The 24210-nt window shown below is 38.9% G+C and overlaps 1 protein-coding gene across 7 annotated transcripts in view; it reads right to left on the bottom strand.

The window, feature by feature from the left end:
* LOC143473207 (uncharacterized) overlaps positions 1-24210 on the bottom strand; it is a 44370-nt gene that overhangs the window by 10776 nt on the left and 9384 nt on the right. For 4 of the 7 annotated variants that reach the window (XM_076943250.1, XM_076943234.1, XM_076943226.1 and 1 more), the window contains 15 exons: positions 21238-21530; positions 20776-20905; positions 5363-6374; positions 4190-5223; positions 3881-3968; positions 3336-3475; positions 2956-3111; positions 2530-2628; positions 2053-2253; positions 1833-1958; positions 1525-1677; positions 1298-1440; positions 1017-1123; positions 723-793; positions 41-178 (listed from right to left, as the gene is read on the bottom strand). In XM_076943250.1, coding sequence (XP_076799365.1) covers positions 41-178; positions 723-793; positions 1017-1123; positions 1298-1440; positions 1525-1677; positions 1833-1958; positions 2053-2253; positions 2530-2628; positions 2956-3111; positions 3336-3475; positions 3881-3968; positions 4190-5223; positions 5363-6374; positions 20776-20905; positions 21238-21530 — 3891 coding nt within the window. Of the gene's footprint in view, positions 1-40; positions 179-722; positions 794-1016; positions 1124-1297; positions 1441-1524; positions 1678-1832; positions 1959-2052; positions 2254-2529; positions 2629-2955; positions 3112-3335; positions 3476-3880; positions 3969-4189; positions 5224-5362; positions 6375-17563; positions 18027-20775; positions 20906-21237; positions 21531-21871; positions 24153-24210 lie in introns of those variants that run through there. The other 3 variants (XM_076943266.1, XM_076943243.1, XM_076943275.1) reach the window with 3 other exon arrangements.

Raw genomic sequence — 24210 nt, 5'->3', positions numbered from 1 at the left:
ATGCAAACACTTGTTTAGCGGAAAGTCGGGGACAACATACGTTTTCTGTCGAGTTGGAGGCGACTTTCTTGAGCTTTCGCTCTCCTCTCCAAGAGCGGGAAACTTCCCCACTGAAGTCGAAGATGTGGAGGAGAATGACGACAAAGTGCTGATGGTGGTTGCAGATGAGGCATTGCTACTGCAAGGAGCAGAGCAAACATCATTACCATCAGCTTATTCCTCAAACAATAGCATTCAAGAAATTTTATAGATAAAACTGCCAGGTGTTGGGTGACGAACGAGATAATGTTAATTAATTTAAATATGCCCGTTTTGAGTTACTTTTCAACCAGGTTTGGCACTTTTTCTTGATTGGATTTAAACTTAGCGAAATGCAATAAGCAACTAGCACAGCCCACCTATGCCACTGCCCGGCCGGGCAGCTATATCATGTTGAATTAGCGCGCATTTTACAGACATGACTTTTATATGATTCGAGAACTTAGACTCGTTAGGGTTTAAATCCAGGCGGAGTTCAAATAACGTGACAAAATTCGTGACAAGTGCGCTGCCGTTACCTCAAGAGGTCACCACTCGACGTTGCGCAGTGGTAACAGTTCTTAATCGTTTGTCGATTTAACACGAGGTCAAAAATATTGATCAAGCAAGCAAACCAACTAGTGACAACAGATCATCGATAAATTCCTTTCTAGTGAGGTAATTGTTAGGTTTATCGACTTTACCTGTTTGAATGCCGTTGTCTATGAAACTTCCTAGGTGGCGGTCGAACCACGTCATCGGCGGATGAACCGAGCTGCAAATTTAATTATTGCGTGATGCGTGAAGTACAATTGTCATACACACCACTGAAATGAACTACTGTTACATAGCTTAAGCCTAAGACAAAATATAATGAAACAATACTACAGATAAGCGATAACCAGATAATATCCGTATCATACAGTTTAAAACATCTTAGTCTTGATGCTGTGCTACATAGTATTCAGCTGAGACCTGAGCTGAGACCATCACATTACCTCTGATGAAGGTAAGGATTCAATATGCGGGGAAGACTTTGATCTGTTTCTTTGTGGTAGGTCTTGAAGATCAGTTCTGCTTTCAGCTGGTGAACCTCTTGACAAATCTTTGACACAAGATAACCACTGTAAGAAGCTTACAGGCATTGTACTTTTTAACTACAAAAAGGTTTGTGAGTTAATTATGATTATTGATGACAATTTTAAAATAAGAAATATCCATTTATTAATCGATCGATAATACTCGATTGATTGACTGCTTAAGAAGAACTAAAACTAACCTAAACCAGAGTCAGTGAGATTCTCCAAGGAGGCTGACCTTTCACCTTTCCGGAGAGGAGAAGATCGGGAGATATCTGTTTGAGAGTCTGGGGACTCCTCTTCCAGAAGAGAAGACGTAGACTTTGTTCTGGACGTCAAACGGCTGCAAAAGAATATGCATCTTTTATGAATCGCATTCATAAACTAAAAGACAGAAAAATAATTGGAATTGTTCGTTCAAACTAACCCGATCCCTTCCAAAAATTTATTTCTTGTTTCTTTGAAGTTTTTCAACTTTCGAACACTTCCGACACTATGTCGATCTGGCTTGTGGGTTGTTGGTGTACTTTTGCTTTCAGATGTTGGTAAATTTTTATCACAGGTTAAGTCTCCCGACGAGCTGAGTTAAAAATCGAAACATTCAGAAATTTGTGTAAAAGACGTGACTATCTACATGGGACCATTTTTTATTTTCAAGCATGACAGCTTGTCTCTAACGCATAACCAAATTCATAAATTACTTTTAGTTAGTGGTTCAGGCAGTGTAGTCCGTACCTGTGCTTAACTGCATCACACTCATCACCAGACGACGTGCTCTCTTTTGGTCGCCTCTTGTCAGTTTCATCACTATGTGATGTGTGGATACTGGTGGAAGAAGTGAAGTAATTCTCCATTGTGCCACTGTAATATAACGAAAACAAATAAAAAAACATCAATGAAACAACAAAGAACTACTAAACAATAAATAACACATTTAAAATGTCTGAGACGAAACCTGTCAAATGATTGGCCCGTTTTCTTTGACAAGAAATTAAGGACTGCCTGTTTCTTTGCTGGATCCGTTGACATCTTTAGCATTGTCTGGTGGAAGTCAGGTTTGACATCAACGGACACTCTTCTATTCTGTGCAGAAGGATCCGGAAGCGGCTTGTTAGGTGATTTTGAAGTGGGTGAAGGAAAACCATCGGAATGAAAACTACGTCAGTTCAATATAATCACAATGAAAAACTGTTTTGGCAGTGAAATCACATCATATTATCACAGATTTCACCAATTTTGGGGCCGTAATTACAACATGTACCGGCAGGTGAAGGTCAAAAGTCACCCGAAAATGTTATTTAGAGATTTAATCCATGGCTGTGATTCATATTGTATACACCACTTAAAACCTAAATCACCTACTGACTGGTGATGAGCGAGCATTCCGAAAAGCATAAAACCTGAATATGATTACAAACACAGTCATGCATACCTTGGAATCATATTCCTTGGTAAGGACTCAGACTTTCTCGTATAATACGAAGCGGAATTATATGTGGGTGTAACGGTGGTACGATGCACTGGGGCATGCCTGATGATAACAAAACCATGCAAAGAAGCATTAAATTAGAGAAATGACATTAAACCAGTGACATTTAATGTGAGAAAATTATTATGGGGTCTAATGCAGTACCCTGATCTATGTGTTAACATCCAGTTCAACTGAAAATAGTAATGACAAGAAAAATGCATACTTGTGACAGATATTCACATTAAGATTGTTTTCAAACTAAATCATGCATTTTGAATTAACGAGCATGCGATATTACAATGGAAGAAAAAAAAATTACCAACAACCGGGGGATGAAAGATAATGATGATCACAAATACCAGGGTTTCCAAATAACAAGATATGTACCTGCTTGGTCTAACCACCCCAGCAGATTTAGGTCGGGGCCGTGCAGATTCAGATGGTGAATTATCTGTTGAAGCTCGGCCGCTTTTGGGTCGTACATTTTTAGTGCCTGCAATTGGCTCACTGCTCTCATCAATTTCATTACCATGCGAACGAGATCTAAATTGATAAAAAATGTGCAAGCACAACAGATATTATGTAGTTGCAATAGCAAAATTCAATCATAATTATTCACTTAATTCATAACCAGGAAAAACATTTAAGATTTCAAAGTTGTAAAGCATTGCCTGCAAATTATATCCATTATAAAATAAGCAAAAAACTTGTGTGCCTGAGTACAAATCAACAAGTATAATTTGAAATAAAGCTTAAAGTTTCATTACCTGCTGTGGATAACAGCTGGATGAGCTTGCTTCTGGTTGAGATGCGCTGGAAATTGAAAATGTTTCCTCTTCTGCTCAAAAGTTCTAGATGATGGTGATACATCAAGTTCCTTTCTTGTGAAGGAAGTCACACGCAAAACCTTTTAAATGGATATTGTCACCATTTTGCAACGCAATGTTGTGTTTCACTTATAAAAATCTCAAGACAAGCAATGAAATTTACCTGATTGATTCAGGAAATATCATATGTATGTTAAGACAAACATTTTACATAATAATTAATGCGGCTTACTCTTCTTACAGACTATTTTTACAAAAGGATGACTTGCCTATATCATTGACGTTTAACCATCATTAACATCACTTAGCCTTTTCCACTGTAAACCCTATAAGTCAAGTCCAGAGCTATATACATTCTAAATCTAACTTAAACACCTGCTTTACTTAAGTAAATGTGGAAATCTGATTGAAAAAAAGACAAATATACCAAAATGGGCAAAAATTAGTAGAAAAATACTTCCAGTTTGTTATGCCATCAAGCTAACCTTTCTAGACATGTCTTTTATATCATTGCAGTATGCTTTTCCAAAAGCCTCATCATCTTGTGTATCATCCAGTTCTACTGTCCAGCTCCTTTATAACAACATAACAAACATGAAATTGAGGAAATAAATCCTTCATAACAAGGAGAAATGGTTAATAATAATTAATTTGCTGAAAGAAGATAGATGTTTATTTGCAGCCAGATATCTTGTTTTCAATTCGAGAAATATTAAAAAGCGACTACGTGTTCCAAACAGGAATTATTTTAAGCAAACAAAATTGAAGAAATATTAATTAACAAAAGAAATTACTTTCTGGTGTCTTTCTTATTTGACCTTTCGTAGTGTGCTTTTCTTTCCTCTGGTACGTCACGGTTGGCATCTTTTGAGCCCTTATTTGGCTCTGAGCCCCACAGTGTTTCATAATTGTCAGAATTTGCTTTTGATTGATGATTTTTACCTTGTCTGTCACTGTACTGTGCATTTTGCAAAGACCGTAAAATGGAAGGTTGATTGTCAATTTCCATTTCCATCTTCTTGTTATTTGAAAAAATTGAGGCACTGTCAGGGGTACGTGATTGACCTTCAGTATTGCTGTTAACGTCTTCTTTACAATTGTCACTTAAGTGCCTTGGTGTATTATTGTTTTCAGGTTTGAACACTGAAAATCTACCAGCTAGGTCGTCCTTATCATGAGGTGCCCAGTCCCCAAGAACAGTGGAAAAGTCTGCCGATCGGCCGCGACGATGTACTTGGGGAGTTTTCCAAACTGAACCATATCTTCCTTTACCCTTTGCCGAGCCCAAATTCTCATTGAGATCTCCTGAACCAGTCCTGGTGTGTTCAGTAACAGATTTGTTAAGAACACGTTTTGCTGGATGTTCTGTGGGAATATTGGGTTGGCTATGCCTGGTCTGCTGTCGAGAGACATAGTCGGTATTTAGACCACTACGCTCAGGTGCAGTATATGAGTCTTTGAGGTGCTCGTATCGATGAGGTGAAGTTGTGTCACATTTCTTTTGAGAATCTTTGTAAGTTTGAGATTCACTACTTGTCTTCTCGCCATTTACATCTAGCTCTTTAACTTTGGGAGAAACAGTCATACTAGTAGCAACAATGTCTTTGCTGTTCCCGACTGATAGGACCCCAAACACTCGACCAGAAACTTTTGAAGTTTCAACATTCTTTTCAATGGGTCTAGTCACAGTGATTCTATGAGGTGCCTCAGTGCTTGCGATCGATGTATTTGCTTGATGCACTGGGGAAGATTTTACAGCACGACTGGAGTGCTCCAAGATTTTGTCATTTGGTGACGAGGCATAGGGATGATTAGCACCACTTTCATCCTGAACAGCAAAAAGATATGTCAAAACAAATACAGAAAACATCGAAATAATTTAAACAAAACTTACTATTTATAATTAAACCACTCTCCAATAAACTATTGTGTGGATCAGCTACACAATAATAATTATTAAGAGATACCTGAGGGCTGGACAAATGGGAGTGGATGTGATAATTTCTCACAGCCTGTGCACTGGAACTGTCTCTAGCGGGAGGTTCAGGCACTTCAGATGATGGAAGACGCCCTCTGCTCGTGTCTAAGTTGGTTTTAATAATTTTGGCATCACGGAATCTCAGGTTTGTGCCACTTGTCCTCTTTGGAGGAACATCAGAAGGACTTGGAATCCTTTCTTCATAAGTACGATTATCCTGTTGGGATTCCCTTTTGTTGAAGATTGATTGGTCACTATCACTGTCTCTCGACCTGTTGCGAAGATGAACCGAAACAAGGGGAGGTGAAAAAGATGATCTTCGACTGTTCGCAGTGCTGTGATACGGACTTTTGGAAGAGTCCCGCCCATATGGAAGTTGCTGGCAAGGTTTTTCTCTGTCCGAATCATCAGATGGAATTCTGCGGACCCTGCTCAGTCTATCCAAGTCTTCACGTGATCCTCTGCTGTACTGATGAGACTCCCCAGATGCTGAAGATGTCTGGGAGAGTTTCTCAAAAATATTCTTCTGCTGGCTCACAATGCCAGGTTGGGGCTTGTATGGTGAACTTAGCTTTTGTTTACTGCTGCTTGTTATTTGAGGATAACTGGACATGTCACCACTATACCGATAATTATTATCGACTAAATTGTCTAAACTTCCCCGGGAGCTTGACATAGTTCCAGAGCTCCTTGAGCTAGATACGCTTAGCCTCCCACTTCTATAAGATTGCTGGGATCCTCCTGAGATAAGAGAGTCTTTGGAGCCATTTATGTCTCCTTTAAATGTTGACTTTAAATCCCCAGACTCTTGCCAGCCTTTGGATCGCCGTCGATTTTGGTTTAAAGGCGGTTGAAATAGACGATGATGGGAGGCAGGACTTCCTGGATATGCTGTTACTGGTGATCTCATGTTTCTTTCTTGAAGTGAGGTGTCGAAATCAGGATGTTTGGACGCATGCCATGAACGAGGGCGTTCAACAGGATGACCTCTATCACGGGCTCTAAAATACAAACACATTGTTTAGATCAATGACAGCATTACCCAAATCTACAAAACTTTTTAACATAATTTCGCCGCGCCAAGAAGCTATAACTCGTATATCTGGCAATCACTGAAGCAATAACATTGGGCAAACGATCGCGTTTCACAAACACTGGTTCAACGCATAACAAACGTTTTTTAAGAGCTGCACAATTTCTTTGACGGGTGGTTTGCCTCAGTGCGTAAGAAATGAGAGACGGTGAGGCACCTCGCTTACAACTGACAACACTGCTGGCTACCGTTCTGTGATAAATATGTTCTTGTTTTTTACAAGTAATTGTAAAAATCTTTTTTACTGTTCCCCATTTGCATTCACAACAAACTACCTCTAGTAGCTGCAAGGCCAAACTTAGGGGTCAACTGCATGAAAAGGATCAAAGACATGAATAATCACTTTTAAATGAGTTGATTTGGAAAGAAATGAGAATCTTACATGAGTCACTAAGTCGGCGCGTGGCGACCAAAGGGTAACTGAGTAACACTAATAGGGGTGGATGTGCTAAGCCGAAGTTTAAACATACCGGTTACTCAAAGCGGTAAGGTTTTGAGTTGATTACGTCTTTCACCGTAACTATCATGCCACGAGGTAACAAACAACTCGGAGCAAATTTATGTGTTGGCTTGTCAACACTATAATACGTAGACAAATGCACAATGTATTTAGGGTTCACATGCCTGACGGAGGTTATCTTATCCGCTTAATATTCGATGTTGACTGCGTTTCGTGTTTGTTATTTACGTGACGTGTTCGCAGGTTTGCCGAAGAGTTTAAAAGCGTAAAAGCTGGTTTCCTTGTAGTCGTTTGGCCACGTAATGAAATATGTCCTTGACACAGCAGAAGCAAGTCGTAAAACTGGGATCGTAAAAGGATGAGTAACTTCAAAATAGATGTTTTTCTTGCTTTATTACAAGGATTTTCACAGTAAAACGGCAGCATAGTTAACAAACATACAGTACGTGCCTCCTAAATGGATTTAAGCACATTCTTAGCCTATTTATGCTCTAGTAATAATTAATCTCAATAACAGTTCTACGACAAGTGGGAACAAAAACGGCTTAAACGCTCGTTTTTTACGTGGAAATCACCTTTTTATTTGTCGGAAACAGATACAAGTGGGCAGCTTTTTTAAGCTGAAGGGCCATACCCTCGCTTTTCATTCCGTACCAACAATAAAACCCCCACGCAACAACTATCATGTTTTTATCGTAGGCCAAAGTATCTTTTGACAAGGAGAACAGTGGTAAAACAATTGTCAAATTGTCAAGTCAACAAATTCGATAAAAGAAACCGATTGCACCACCAAAATAGCTGCTTCGATTGCAGAAAGTTATTTAGCTACCATACGTAACCGAATACGATAAAACTTCAGCTGTAAAATAGAACAACTTGCAACACATCTTCCCACACTTTTCCCAGCCACAACGCCGCTAATTCGAAATAGCTTGGACCTGTTAACAGGTTTCGCAAATTATGTCAATACAACAAAAAACTTCTATTTCAACACTACCTCAAAATATGGTTAAATCAAATCTTCCAATTATGTAGAAAGTTGGAAATAAAATCAGCGACTGAGTAAACAAGGATTCGCGACAAGCCGCCATCTGACTAAATACGGTGTCGTTGGGCACGACTTAAATTACAACATGGAATCGGGCGATTTATGTTGCCTAGAAAAAACCGGCTCGTCGCCAGAATCTAAGAAGAAATTTCAAGCTGTGACGCATGAATGACTGATAAACATAACAAGGAGATTGTACGACCACCAAGCGAGAAAAAGGAAATAACCCTGACATTTAACATACATTGAACAAGCCCCTAGCTCATAGCACCTGGCCAACGGGAGCAACTTGAATGAACTTCTAAGACCCAAGTTGTAAAAATCTGGTATGTTGATGATAATACAGGCAATTCGAAACACTTAACAGCGGCGACGAAACTGGCCAAGGGGCCATACAAAACGTCCTACAAATGCTTTCAAAACATTTAATGTATTAGCATAGATTAAGTGCTCTCCATTAAAATTTAAAAGAGTCCCAACTGGTCTTTGAACATGAGCTGTGGTTCTGCATGTCGGCAGGAGCAAATTCTACATGCAAGCAACTGTGCAGTTTTACGATTCCTGAGCAATTACAGGGCAACTGTTAGATATACTAATAAAACTGATGCGGCAATTGACATCAAACAATGCCCAGGGCAACTGTAAATAAATTCAGGTCCATTCTGACCAATACATTAAGCAGCCTTTCGACCAACCAATATTATGGCAAAAATTGCAGCAATAAACGCAAACTCCCTCACTTGTCAATTCGGGATAAAAGCAAACCTGTATACTGTCATTGCTCCAGGTCACAAATTAAATCAATGCACATCTTGCACCATTGAATAACACCAATGGCGCCGCTAAGTAATGTACGCAGCACAATTTTCTATGTTTTACACGTCTAAACTCACTCTTACCACGCACTCTGACACAGAAAACGCGAGTTACTCAAAATGAAGTAACCACAAAAACGCCAATATACAAACCAGACTCCTCTCTGCTAAACAGCTAAGATGAACCGTACACGGGTTAATATTTGACATAGGCTAGATTCGTTGAATACCGATACACAAGCTACAAAATCCATCTCTGAAAATTTGAATTTAGTCTGCCTACATACCTCACAATGTAATGCACGAATTAGTAACTGGTCACGTTGCTTACCACCGGCTACTTGCTCATACGGTTAAACATTAACCAAGTAATATAAACATGAAATTACGTCATCGGTATTTATTTCAATTCCGATTCCTTCACAAATAATTAAATAAGCTAGTTTTTCTCGCTTAACTCTCATTCTAGTAACTTTTGTTCACGAAGTTTACGATTAAACAAACACTTCCTCAATTCTCACTATAACGACAGAGGAGCGAAATTTCACAGGCAAAAACGCGCAATGTCCGAGTTATTCAGAACACGGATGCGTAACAACCAGCCGAGGGCCGGCTTGCTTCGAATGACAACATCAAGTCGGGGCACAACAGACGCACGGAACGTCACGTTAATTTCGTAAACGACGTTAATTACTTTTTGAGAACGTATTATTAGACACAAAGAAATTGCTTTTGATTAAAAGCTTTTCGTCCTACTGTATGGTAAACAGGGATGCACGATAGGAGTTATTAGTTTTATTAAACGTGTTTGGCGGCTTACCTAGGTATACAATCCAACGCTGAGCATACTACAGAGCATATTTTGTAGCGGCACCAAAATCTAAGCTACCCACTTTAAAATTGTGGATGGACGATGACAAAACTAAACGCACGTTGCAGTGAAGATTTCTATCAGACTAAGCTTCACGTTACAAGCAAACGTAGCAAACGTTTATCTGTGTCTACGAAAAACTTCGGTAATATGATATCTCAAAATTTAAGCAAGCCAAATATGCACTTGTAACCCGTTAAAAGTTACACCACTACTGCGCCATTAATCAACCACAAGCTCAAACTTGAAACAGCGCTTAACTTTGAGATGTACAGCCATATTATACGATAATACTGCATATGAAAATATCTAAAACTCAACTGCAAATCAACTAATTTCCTTAAAACCTCGCATCACGCTTGCGCTAGATTGCTATCTGCAGACACAAGCGCAGAAGTAGGAGGCCAGACAGACGGCACACAAGGGGACACGCCGAAGTTTTTTGTTATTCCAGCCGATATGTCATTCCTTGTGAGTCATCTGAACCATGAGATATTTAAGGCTTTACCTATGACCATATTTCGAAACAATTTCCAACCGACGTTCGCTAGCTGCTATTGGTGAGCGCGCTTTGTAAGAGCAAAGTAAATTTTCCCCTAATCTATGGGAAATGACTTAATCGACAAAGGTATGATATGGCAACAAACGAAGAGACATTAATTAAAGTACGAATACAAGCTACGCTCACCAATCACTGCTTTCGAGGAGGCACTAGATTTGCTAAATTTGCTGTCGGTTTGCTAAAACTATAATAACGGCAAACCCGTGCAAATGTATAAACATTGATTTGTGATGTTCAACATTACAACATCAGTCCGAGGTAGGATTCGCTTCACGACTCCTGAACAATACGTCGACTTTTTAAGTATAAGAATGTTTATAGGCGCCAATTGCAGCCAAATTAAGACGCGTTTTTTGACGAAAACATCATTTTTGCAAAGCTTGTAACGATGACTAGCGCGGCATGAACGAAAGCAAAAATTCACTTCAAACGAAGAGCAAACGACCCAGTCATTTGTTTTGAATTTAAGGAAACCGGCACTTGTTTAGTCAAGACAGAGCTCACGGGGCTAAATCTATTATTTGAAGGTAAATACGTAATTAGGAAAAGCGTGCCGACTTTAAGTAATTGTAAAAAATGACCCCTCCAATTCTGTTTGAACTCCATGCCAATGAGAAGCTTTTCAACGGTTTCATCTAAAACCTGTTTTAAATGATTGCAATGGCACATTAATTATATCGGCAAAACCTTTGCCGCATTAAAAACTGCGGTGTCACACGTGTCAAGCAAATGCAAAATAATTTTAAAATTCGAAAAATACTATTCCAGATGAGTAAACTGATTAAGCTGGTAAAACCTTTGCATGGCCCGTTAAGTCAAGGAAAGCAGGTTCGATTCAAGTTTACTCTGCTGATGGGGGCAATTATGAAACCAACACTTACGCTACACGCTCGAAAAATTTCACGACAAGTCGGGTTGTATATTGCTCGTAGCCTGTTTATCGTCAATTCGGTCGGGTTAATTTACGTCAGACACGATAGGAATGTTATTTCTGTTAACTTCGCCAAATTCTTCAGCTATATAACAGTGCGAGCACGTACAAGCTGCAAACAATGCCTCAGTCTGTGCTAAGTCGGTGTGTCATGAAAAAGCATACAATCTATCACTTGCGAAGACAACTAGCGAGCTGAATAGATTAAACCGTGGGATAAACAGAAATACTCCAATAGATTTGTTGTTTTACTTTCGCATCACCGCATCGAAGTCTGGTGTAACCATATACGCCGCTATTGTGTGGTCAGCTTCAGATTAGCGACCCAACTTAGACATATGTGAAATCTTCCGAAGAGAATCTACCTCTACCAAACACGAAATAATAACTAAACAAGGATTTATAGAACCTGTGCTTTATTCCATCATCGCCCCATTAACTAGCGCGAACACCTGCCAGATGCTTCAGACGGGCGATAATATCTGAAACCAAACTGTTCGATACGTGACCTGTTGGACTGTAGGGGTTCTAATGACCTTTTGGGGGAAAATGCTTTTGCTACTACGTCATTGGGGTGATGTTACCTCTAACAAAACCCATGAGGAAGTGAAACTTGTGTATCAACATTCCCGAAAAAGAATAAATTAAATTTTCTAAAATACGCTTTGTACGGACTGACCACAAAAAAACTGCATAACCTGAGCCGTTTGTAACACCCAGTTGCAGTATTAGGGACTTTCCTAGTTGTGTAAATTCCAAGGGACAATGTAGAGAGGGAACGAGGTGTAACGTTAGCGCCATGTTCAGTTAACACAATAAGCTTCGATCTAATCTTAGACAAAGAGCAATTAAACAAACTTTCTTCTCAAATCGATCCCGAATTAATACTGATATAACACGATACAGCCGCCTACTCAAATTGTAAAACCACTGACCGTATTTGTTTTCATTTTAGAAGACCTCGATCATACTTCAAAGCTATACTTAAAGGAAATGCCTTAATTGTAACGAAGGAACTTCAAAAAACAATTGACTTTCTATGCTGCCTACGAATTCGCTTCAACCGTGAAGTAAGAGCCATGCTTCAGAACTATCCAGTTTCAAAACTAACCGCCAAGCCCCTACCGACAACTTGGTCGTGTCATCTGCGAAACAGTGAGCGATGTCTGACGACACCAAATTAAAGAATGATGTCAGCGCTGTCCTATTACAACACCGCACTTGGGAGAAAACGCTGACACCTGAATCAGGTTTTCGAAATGACTTGGAGTTGGTGGCTGTACTTCAAGGAAAATAAACTCTACGAGCAATTCGTTGAAGAACCCTAATAAAAACCTTCTGCCAACAAATCCACCTTTTTACGTCACTGTATGACGCTAAATTTAAACACGCACTCACGTGCCTGGAAGCAATCCTTTTTTTTAGAAGTTTTCAAAAATACTTGAGGCGCTTACATGATACACTAGTTTAGGAGGGGCAGTAACGTTTCTTCTCTAACCCTAAATAATATACACTGTGACAAGAATGAATTCAATACACTCATATACGACGTTTATAAAATACCAATATAGTCAAATGAAATGCTGTCGTTAAACCAATATCGCAAGAACCGTACAACTATAAGTTAATTCCATTGTAGAGAGGAACACGTCCGCACTACCTAGCTGAGAAAAGATTATCTTCACCAGATATCACATAAGGCGTATACTGAACAGCATTTTCCCCGTAACACCTTACCAAGTTTGAAAACTGCATTGAAGACGTTTTTGGTTCAACAATTTTATATCTGGGACATATTTTTATCCCTTTACATAATGATTTGTGTATGTTTGTAGCGTTTGCTATGTAAATATTTTCAGTGATTTACCAACTAGAAATAATTTGGACGAAAACGATCTTTATATTTTTAACTTCCCGTCGCAGCAACCATTATTTACACAAACAATACAAAAAAGGGACAAGTTATGGTATAACTGTAACACCCATAGCGTTTATCTAAAAAGAAATGTCTTCTCTGACAGCTAATAGTTTCGTTTGAGTCTGGGTGATGCCGTCATGTGGTCGAGGTACATAACCCTAAGACCAGGCTAGGAAACCGTCATATAAAGCTTAAAAAAGCTTCTCCAAGGTAAGTAAGACTGAGCGCAGTTTCCAAGTAAATCAAGTGCTATATTTTAGGAACTCGGCCACCTTGTTTATTCATATTTCATTGATCTTGGCCGAAATAATGGTCTGAAGGGTTTGTCATCAGAGCCCGTGGCAATTCTAAATTTTAGTATATTTACTTAAGAGCGACAAGACGACATAATAAATTTATTGTAATATCTTTCACAGTAGACTATAATTTAAGTCTAACTACGCCTTTGTGTTGTCTGGTTTGGGCAAATAAAATAAATCATTATTTGACAAGATGAAGCGGTCTGTTAATCGCGGAATTCACATTAAACGCTGAAGAAGGTTTAAAAAAACTTTGTACGGTGAGAAAAATTTAAATATTTACGACAAAAGACCTTTCTAATGTTAATAAACAAAGAAACAATTACCTTGCTGAAATCTACAAAACCTACAGAGCATCGCACCGCATTTTCAAAATAGTTCGACTGTCTGAACTAAGGCTGTTACTGCTTTAATCTCAGCCGTGTTTCGTCCAAACAACACAATTGAAATAGCAAAATAACTCCAAAGGCTATGTCGCGAAATTTCTTTGTTGTCTTTTGCTGACGTCAAAGCCTTCTACCCGAATCGCGAAACACAATATAGCTTTCCAATATTAGCCCTTATAACATAAGACTATTGGAAAACAATTGCCTGTACAACAAGTGTCAAATTCTTCACTATATTAAATATGAAAATGTTAAACAATGTACTCCATATACACAACTCGACATACAATACCATAATATAACACGCGATATCCTACGCATCCAGCTTTCGTAACATCTGGTACTAATTTAGCATCAATCATCGCTGCTCGAAACGTTCATCTACATTCTACAATTTGCTCAGCGCACTGTACACCACACTGACAAGCTTTGGCTGCGTTAAAGTTTGGGAAACGTTTTTGGGAAAAAACTCAACCAAAACAAAGCTAGTGAATCACAGGTGATCAGCTTACAAACCCTACCAATTTATAAAGCGTTTGCTTCAGAGTGCAAGCATTTTTCTCCTCACATTTGAGCATTTTTCGACGGGTTTGCCCCCAAATAACCCGACTGCTGCTTTTCCGGTTGAGACAGGTAATTGCTTACTAAATCCCCCACTATTTCTAGTCTATTATTCGAGGCTTATATCATCTAACAACGGCAAATAACCTTTAACACAAGACTTATTACTAGTAGTAGAACAAAGCCGTTTAATACTCGCAGTCTATCCGCACGAATCAAGCAATCAATGAGCAAGCAGACGCATTAGGCCTGAGATTACTTCGACATCAGTTTAAATTATTTCAATGTCGTGGCATTCCGATCACTCTTAGGCTTAACAAGAATGCAAGAATAGCTTTTAAATTTCTCTCAAACCCAAATGTAATCGGATTCGAAAGGCTTAAATCTAGCTAGATGGTGACTCCACCTTTCAATCAGGCTAATTAGCTAAAGTTCATATGATTGTACGTCGCTAATAATGGCAAACATTTAGATGCAGAACTCAATTTCAGCCTTAAGATAATCACAGTATATAAGCGATTCTTATTGGGCCAGATACACAAATGGCAATAGCGATTTGAATGATATGGCGTCATGAAAAGAATTACGTCACGATGCTAAAAGGAAATAAAAATGCGCGCCCAATAGCGATTCGACAGTTGTTCGACGACTACTAAATCCAGGCGTGGATCGCTAAAAATTTGACCCAAGACGTGCGGGAGTAGCACTCGATTGAAGCGTTTATTGATTTCATGACATTCCAGAAGTGACGAGTACTTGTACAACTCAGTGGGAAAAAGGAGCTCCACTAAACTGCGGTAAACCGTTCGCGACAATACCAACCAAATTCCGGTTGCTACCACCTGATCACTGTGTTAAGTACTAGTTTCATTTACCTGACACATCTTTGGTTACACTGATTTTTCTCACTAGATTTAGTAAATCTGCATACGCTTTATTGTAATCAATAGACTTTTTATATAGCTATGAGGACGAAATGGATCTAAACTAGGCCGCAAATGTTTCGGATACGATTGGAATTGCCAAATCAGGAAGTTCTTAGTCGAACTAACAAAAATAGAGCGGACAAGACAAAACACACTTTGTTAATTTCGTTTGTTTGGACTTGCAATTGTGCTTAAAGAAAAAAAAGGTTATGTATACAAATGCAACCATTTTTATGAGAAATTTTGGGTTGGAGCTACTGGTAACTTGACCCATTGTTTTTTACGTTTGGGCACAATTATTAAAAGTTTTTTACGGAGTTTGTTAATCAATCAAGCAAAAACTTGTTTTAAGCGAACGTCCACTTAGAAAGGGCCGAACGGCGCTGTTTTCCGTTAAAGTTTCCGGAAAGTTGACTTCCGGAAAAAAGACCAATACAGTTTCTCTTTAAAAAATTAATGTAACTAGGTGAAACCGCATGCAAATGGCGGCGACAAAAAAACAATTGTGCTCATGACTGCCAAAGCTACGCTCTCGTTCGGATCATAAGTTCATAAAGCAATTCAAATTAAAGTCTCCGTGGAAAGCGTAGTCATGGTTTGTGGCTGGTTGCCTAGATTGACCCTAATTCACTTGCAAAAGAAACCATTTGCGGTGGACCTAAGAAAATCCAAAGAATTCAATGATGGCGTAAAGGCTTATTGGTTGTTGATGTCAAAACGAAGTCGATACCAGGTTACGTTGGAGAATGACAGAAAAACTCAGAAGAATTTTGTTGGTAAACAATGAACAGCTGTGAAGCGAACGTTGTTTAAATACTTTATGACTTATCGGCCGACATTGCCGTATTTTATTTTTCGCACTGTTGCCTTAATTAGTGCGCCAATAACGTATCAAAATATTGCTCGCTTTGAGCCATCTCAAGGAGGCGCATTCATTTCACATGGAGACAGACGCGGACAGCCTCGAAATTCTTGAAGGGAAAATCTTACATCTGAACGTTTATCAATAAAAGGTATTTATCCAAAGCCACTAAATCTACTGTTTGTGGCATAGGAGGACCAGCGCCTTGGGAAGGTTACGTCGGAAAACAAGCTTTACAAAACAAGGCAATAAAAGATTTGCCACACATGAAGAACATGTTTACCTCTCCTGCCTACACCAGCTAACTAATCCAATGAAATACCAAGGGATGGGCAAAAGAGGAATTTTTTTAGAGATATGTCGTATAATATGAGTGCGCCTTCACCAAAGGCAGGAAAATGCGTTTGAATTCACTCAATATTTTAAAAATAGAAGACAGCGTTGGCCGATCACATGTTTTGTTACTACAAAGCAAATTTCAGGATGAAAATTACTAACTTTACCGCAGTTTATACGAAACGGCAACCAGCTGTCCTTCAAATTAATTCCTGAAATAAAATAAACCAGTAGTTTTGGATTCTGTAAACTCGAAATTAGATCGTGCCTAACTAGCCTTGTAGACAAGTTGCTGGCTAGCAAGCATCTGTCTGACTATTCAAGAGCACTGGTGCTTACACGATTGGGTGTCATATTACTTTATACAGTCACGAACATTTCCCTAATTCTTAATTTTGAGCAAATCACACCATGCAAGTAGGGTACTCTATTGACATTCACGCATGCGTATAAAGACGAAGACTTGTTCACCATCGTCTTGCAAGCGACGAGGGCATCAATTGCAATTCAACTAGTAATTTTAGCGCGAGGTTTGCTACTTATTGCTAAACTTTTGAAATAACTTTAATTTGCAAGCAAACTCTTAATTAGTAACGATACGGCGATATGTATCTTTACGTAGAGTGTAGTATTACGTGAGTGCATAACATACGTCTTCATTTTGCAAAAGTCCAGCATTGCTATAAAACTAAACTTACAATTTTCTGAAAACAAATTCTTATTTTGTGTGATACAGTAATATCAAGACAACTCGGTGTAAATTTTTTTTAACAGTGTTATCTGTTGTTTCAAGGTAAATTACATGTATTTCCCGTTTTTTTTTCTGCACCCACCAGAAAGGTTCAAGAATTCGAAAGAAATGTGCGGGAAGCTGGAAATAGGCCTAGGTCTGACACACGTTGTTAAATTCATAACGTCGACTAACGGTATGCAGTAGTTTCCAATAACAAAGAGCCCCGCTAAAATACCACCTTAAAAGTCAAACAAATGTATGGAACTGGAAAAATACAAATCTGATGTTATCGATGTCAAGAAAGAGAGCGACGAATGTTTACCGTTGAACCCCGATTTCTATTGTGACGCCATAAGGACAAAACAAAAATCTTTAATTCAACGACATACCTCGCTATAGAAAGATGACGACAGAGGGTGGAACGTGCCCTTTTCATGCGTGCAGCCTGATCGAAATTATTCGTCTGCTCGACGACCACATCCACGTGCTTCATTTTGGCCAATGACGTATGACTCGAGTTTGCTATAAATGCCTAACCGCTGCTTGAGAAGACTATAAGCCACAATTTGGAGATCACAACAACTCCAGAAAAACTTCACATCTTTCAGCTGATAACTTTAAACTGAGGAAATAAGTTTCCTTCTTTGGTTGGTTAGTTGGTTGTGACAGAATTGAGGTAAAGCAGAGCAAAGCAAAGTAGCTTGTTTAGCGCCGAACATACCAGGAGGGGCAAATTCAATTCCCCAGGTACGGACAAGAAGTACTGCTCTTTTACCTATCCATTCACCTCGGCAATAAATTTTCGGATATTCCTCTTTCCAGATTTATAGTTTTAACAAATAAATGACAACAGCACGTTCTGCAAACACAAAAGATCTTTTTTTAAATAACTGTCATATATGTTTTTTCCATCTTTTCGTTCTGCGTTTGCTTTGCTGACATCTCATAGTTATAAACAACAGATAGAGACTGAACGACCAATCATTTCATCATTAAGCATATATATCTCAGCTGTCAATTCATGTCATTTGAGCTAATCTTCCACTTAAATTTCCAATGTAATCAGTTAATAGTAAGCAGGTTAAGCCAATCAAATCTTCACGCCTCCTTTGGTTCGATTGCTCAATAAACAATTGTATCGTCTCGTCAACTGACTTTAGACAAAAGCCGGTCTTTCTCGCCAAGCGGGCGGTTCGACGATAGAATGACAAAGAATTTCGAGAGAGACCGAAACAGTGTTTGCTGAAACAACAGGCGCTTGCCAAGTGGCCCGCGTGAAGTAGATTGGATGGCAATAAAGGGCCGCTGCTACATTTCGACGTTCAAAACCGTGCTAACAAAGTAAAACAAAAACAAACGGCTCTCTTCGTTACCCCTCACCCCGATATGCGCCGGAAGCCGTTTCAAAGGCTTACAGCAGTACCGGTATGTGTGAGTATAAAAACCGGTGGTTGTTAGCTTTAATGAAAAAGGCTTGTAACTTAAGAATTCGACAATAGAACGCCCAAAAGAAGCATAAGAACGACAGGAAAAGCGAGGCAGCACGAGAGTGTGGTTACCCGACACCTCAATTAGCTTTGGCCATAAATAGCCCACGTTAGAAAGGCAAACATGCCCTTATTATTTAAATAACTTGCTAAAGACGTCTTTGTGCGTTCAGCGATTGTAAAGAAATAAAGGATTAGATGGAAACGGTATACGGGCATGCGCCGCTGCTGCTTGCGTTTGGTCTGGCATATTGAACCAGACACTGGCGGGAATTGACAGATGTCATAGGATGGACATGAGTGCACTTGATTATCATGGTTCGACGTACGACTGCTTAGTAGGCTATGAAATATGTAATCAATTCGTTAATCCGTCCTCCTGCGACGAACGGTCCATCACTGAAGCCGTGTGAATTTTGAAAAGTGTTACTTACGATGAAAGAAACACCCAAATCAAATCAAACCGCCACCCGTTAATGGTCGAGAGCACTCGAAATGCCATGGGACACTAGAAACAACAATATTGTTGCGACACACAATCAACACGAAACAAAGATCAACTATTTCAGCGCATAAGGACTTTGTCATTTCTTTCATCTTTTTATATTTTTTTATTACCAGCGATAACGGAGGACAAGTTTTACATTGTTAACATCTTAATCGATATTGTAAGATCGTTGAAAAGCTCTTATGATTGCATCACTTGTCGCCGATAAAATTACCATAAAAATGTTTTCGTCTAATACACATTAAAACTTCTTATAGTCATAAATTTACCAACAGCTGATAGAAAAAAGGGATGAAAAAATTGGCAGCTTTGCGCTGAATCTACATGGCTCCATCATCGATTTGCGCTGGTCCTACAGTTTCTGGCCTCTTCTTACGACAGGTTTTTATCAAGCTAAGTTGGTTCACAAATTGAGTTTCAACTAACTAAACAAGCATCAATAAAAGCATGTGGTTATATAGTATTATGTGTTTTAACGCGACACAACAACCTACCGTAGGAGTGCTACTCGTAGTTGACAGTTTGAGATTATGGTGATGAATAAAATAATATCAATTACCGGTTTCTAATCAGAAAGCTACTTCTGGCCAACTAGCTTTTATCGTTACAATTCGTGTCCACTGTGCGTCAACAAAAAGCCGACTTTCAGTTAAAACTTCCAAGCCACCCTCAATACAAAAAGGAACCCTGGGAGATGAAACAGAAACAACATAAGCTTAGTTTCCAACACAACCATTGTTTTCATGATGTCATAACTCAATAATATACGCAATGAGCGGTACCGAGCCGCACAATACAACATTCTTCAAAGAATGCCTAACTGTAGTTATAAGCATTTAAACTTCAGCAGTAAACTTAGATTTAGAGTGCGTCGGTGCTGAAATGAAATGCCATTTCTCGTTATCTCTACTGGACATGTCTGGCGTACAAATTCAAAGCTATGCAAGATATTGAAATTTGACCATGACTGCAAAAAACTCTCCTTTCCTCATACTTGCAAAAGCCTTTTGCTATAGCGTAAAAGAGAACCGTTGCAGAAGAAAGCAAAACATTTGGCTAGCATAAGAAATGTTAATGGCATTAAAATAACGTTATTGGCCATGAATATGACATCAAGTTGCTAACACATAACACAGATCCCATAGAAACGCATAGAAACCCTGGATCCTCTCGCCTGTCGTGGTTCATTAATCTGCCCACTAGACCGTATAATCATAATCTTCCACACTGAGCATTTAACAAGCCATTACAAAAAGTATAATAGATGCCCTATGGACTCAATTTGCTATATTGTTTCATTAAATCGAAATTAAAAGCGTAAAATACAGGACAGTTCTAGCTAAAATAAAGCAACGATGCTACTTTATTTATAGTCGTTTCAAGACAAAAACGCACGAACATTGACAATATCGTCAGTTTTCATTTGGCTAAATCAACCAATTTCTCGAGAAAATGCAAATTAGCATCGGCTATCCAAAATTCAACAACGATGTTTCAGTTATTCGTTTCAGATAAAAATTATGCTTCAATTACTATGATTTTGGCGGATATTCACACGAACCTTTACACTAATGTTAGACGCTTCATAGTTAGATATGGCACATACTTTCTAGCGCGAAGTTTCACCGCAGGGTGCCGTTGATTCTCCACAGGAGTCTCGGTGTTGTGGTCTAAGCTGCTGCTGGAATGGTAGGCGGGCGTCGCTTTGACGTGACGCAAATCTCTCAAAAAAACGTCTGCAAAGTGCAATTATAGTAAGGACCTTCACGATCTCTCAATAAAACCACTAATGCAAATAGACGTTAAACGAATATCAAGAACATATGTCAAAAGTATATCATCGGGTAGATAAAGCTGGAATTTGGAATTCACATGGATTACGCTCATATCTATCTGCTTCATCCAACTTCGTTGCAATCCAAACAATGTACGGCATAACACAATAATATAACAAAACAATATACCGTAATAATTCGCTTCAACTGTGATTACAAAGTAATTTCGAATAGCATATTGTAGATTATAGCAAGTACTTTTTAAAGGCAAAATGACTTTATGAATTATTTACCATTGGGGTGACTTCGATGCGAAGGCATGTAGCCTTCATTTAAGGACGTCGACGATTTACTTATGTCATCATAATTGGAGTTCGGTGTGACTTGGAAAACGTCGTCGTTTCGACTTTCAGGCGGCTGGTCGTATTCGTAAGGTAACATTTTTGACTGCGGGTACTCTTGGTCGTAGTCGTAGTACTGCTGTTCTGGCGTGGGCGAAGGGTTGTAGTAATCACTGTTATGATATTGCGTCTTTTGACTGATAGGCTGATGGTACTTCCCAGTCGCTGCTTTAGATATCATGCCCCTGAAACAGATGGTTGAAATAGCTCAGAAATGCTGTTCACCTGTTGTATTCATAAATACTAAGGTAAGCACAATTCCTGTGTTTGTGATTTGGACTTTGATTGTCTTGGAAACTGGTGACGTAATTTGTGTGACGTGAAAGTTCACAAAATCAGAATATCAATGACGTAACCGTTATTGATCAGATGTAGCAAGTGGTAGGCCGGGCCATAGAACAAATAAGCTCTGACACGTTTGGAATTTGGTCAACGATTAACGCCGCTTAGGGCCAGGCAGGTTCCAACCTACTTAATGAATTACAGCTTTATTTTTAGACTTTTTGTTGTTTAGAAATTTACTTACCAATCAAGAGTCCCGTCTGCTTTCATACTGACCAACATTTTTACCCAAATATAGATTTTTTGACTGTTTTCAGACAAAAATTGATGAGCATGCTCAGGAAAACTGCAAAGGTGTCTGATTTTCAAAGGTAAATTTTTTCACAGCTGCGTTTTGTTTCGAAAGAAGTCTCCACTAAAATGCCTTAGAAGTTGATAGATACACGTTAAATCACACATTTAAAAATACAATCGTACAACATGACAAAATCTAACAACATAAAAAAGATCTTGTACTACTACTTTGTCAGGCTATCAATCGCTGCTAAAGATCTTGATATGACATAACAGACTCAACGGAACAATAAAAGAAAACCAATTCCACAATCCAGGAAAACATTCTAAACGTTGCTTGCCGCTTCTGGCTCGCTCAAATACTTTTGAATAATAAAAACCAATAAGGCTCTCCGCACCTGACGTCTAAATAACCGTTACTTATTAACCAACCTTATAGAAAGCAAGGCTTTGAGAGCTGGAATGGCGACGCACGTAACGAGACCAATCTTTACATCACAACGTTGAGCGCTATACCGCAATACTGCTAATATACAGTGAGTGGGAAGGCAAGCAGTATCCGGGAGCTAACGCATTCCACACACCATGAAAAACAAGAAGGTGTTTGTGGACTTTGGCAGATGCGAAAAAAGTTTACTCTGCAGTGACGTATACAAGTAAGTTATTATGAATGTAATTGGTATACTTGTTTTTACAACTCACACCGTTTGCTTAACATATCTCGCAGTTCGCAGTGTGTTATTGCAAATGAAAAGCAACCTGATTCATGTAGAGTTGACGTAAAATCTATTATGGAAACATGAGCGATTATCTTCAACTTATGGCCGCATTGGCAACATGGAGTTTTATGTGGGCACAATTAACCTTTGCCTGCGGGCGACACAATATGGAAATATAAAAGATTCCAAACAAATTTTCAACATTGGCAAGGTCAACACTTTTCAGGGGTTATCATGGGGCCCTAATGAAGATAAGACAATTGGGAAATTTGGCTTCTTATCACGGCTATCTTCTTAAAATACACATTCACAAACTGATAATATGCTCACCCCGCTCTAACTTTTACGTGGGAACAAGAAAACAAACACCAAGTGGCCAAATATACTACCATGGCACGACACTTCAACGCAAACAATATGATTCTGGGAACTATCAGTTTATGGTCAGCTTCGATACTTTAGTTACGACTGTGAAAAGTCACTGATCATTAACGTAATACTGAGTTACTTTCTGCGAAAAATAAACATTTGCAAAGGAAGCAGGAAACACGTGCTTATTTACCAAATGACACTAATCGAATAACAGAAACTTATTGCTTTAATTATAAGTACGGGCCGCCATTCGGTTATCTACGATTCTATGCTATTTGTCATTAGACTGACTTCTTTTGAACTAAATGAAGTGTGCTTGCAAATTTGTTTGAAATACTCTACTTTTTCAAACAGGTTCCAATAAATAATATACATTGCAGCAAGCAAGCAGCACTACCGTGTTAGTCAGTATGTGCCATGCACCTCGCCCATACAACACTTACTCAGCAGCTACACACACCTTTCGCGGTGGCAACTTTTCTATTGGTTAAAGCAAAATTCCTTGTACTATTAATTAGGGGCCACTCAACCTTCAGTTCATTCGTCGTTAGTTAACACTCAGAGTTAAATCGTCACAATCACTATTGTGCACTCATAATACAACGACGCAGCGAAACAAAGACGGGCTAAAATGCGACACTTTCCCACGATGCTGAGTCCGGTCCGTAGTGGCGGGTTAGCGTTAACCGGACAAGTTAGTGTCAATTATTATCTTTAAACAATTAATAATCGGATTAGCGAATTAACAAAGCGCTTGATTGTTTGATAACATTGTTTGGTGAAATTCGACCGAATCAAAACCCAGATCATAAAACGGGAAATTCCGATAATAAAATGTTCAATGCAATGCAATACATTTAATTGTATCAATATTTATCATCATTGCGTTTAATTTCTGCCAATAATAAACGCTGTAGAATTGCTTACAAACTTTTCTAAGTTCATTAAAAAACATTCACAAACAACACGTGATAGGGTATTTTCGAAGAGCAAGAGCGTATAAAGTCCGTGTTTACTGCGTTTGCATGGCAAGTATAGAGGGCAATCCCTACCGATCAAACTAACCATAAATCACTGGAGATGTCGAAGGTTATATGGCATAAGATCAGCTTAAGCTTGGAGTTAAAACTCGTAACAATTTTTGCGCTCTTGTTTAAGACAAGACGTTGTTAAACTCTGGAACCCTGTTTTTCCTTAC

This window comes from Clavelina lepadiformis, chromosome 1, assembly GCF_947623445.1.
Source record: "Clavelina lepadiformis chromosome 1, kaClaLepa1.1, whole genome shotgun sequence".
Lineage (NCBI taxonomy): Eukaryota > Metazoa > Chordata > Ascidiacea > Aplousobranchia > Clavelinidae > Clavelina > Clavelina lepadiformis.
The sequence above is the reverse complement of the archived record's forward strand: the minus strand, read 5'-3'. Positions and strand labels throughout refer to the sequence as shown.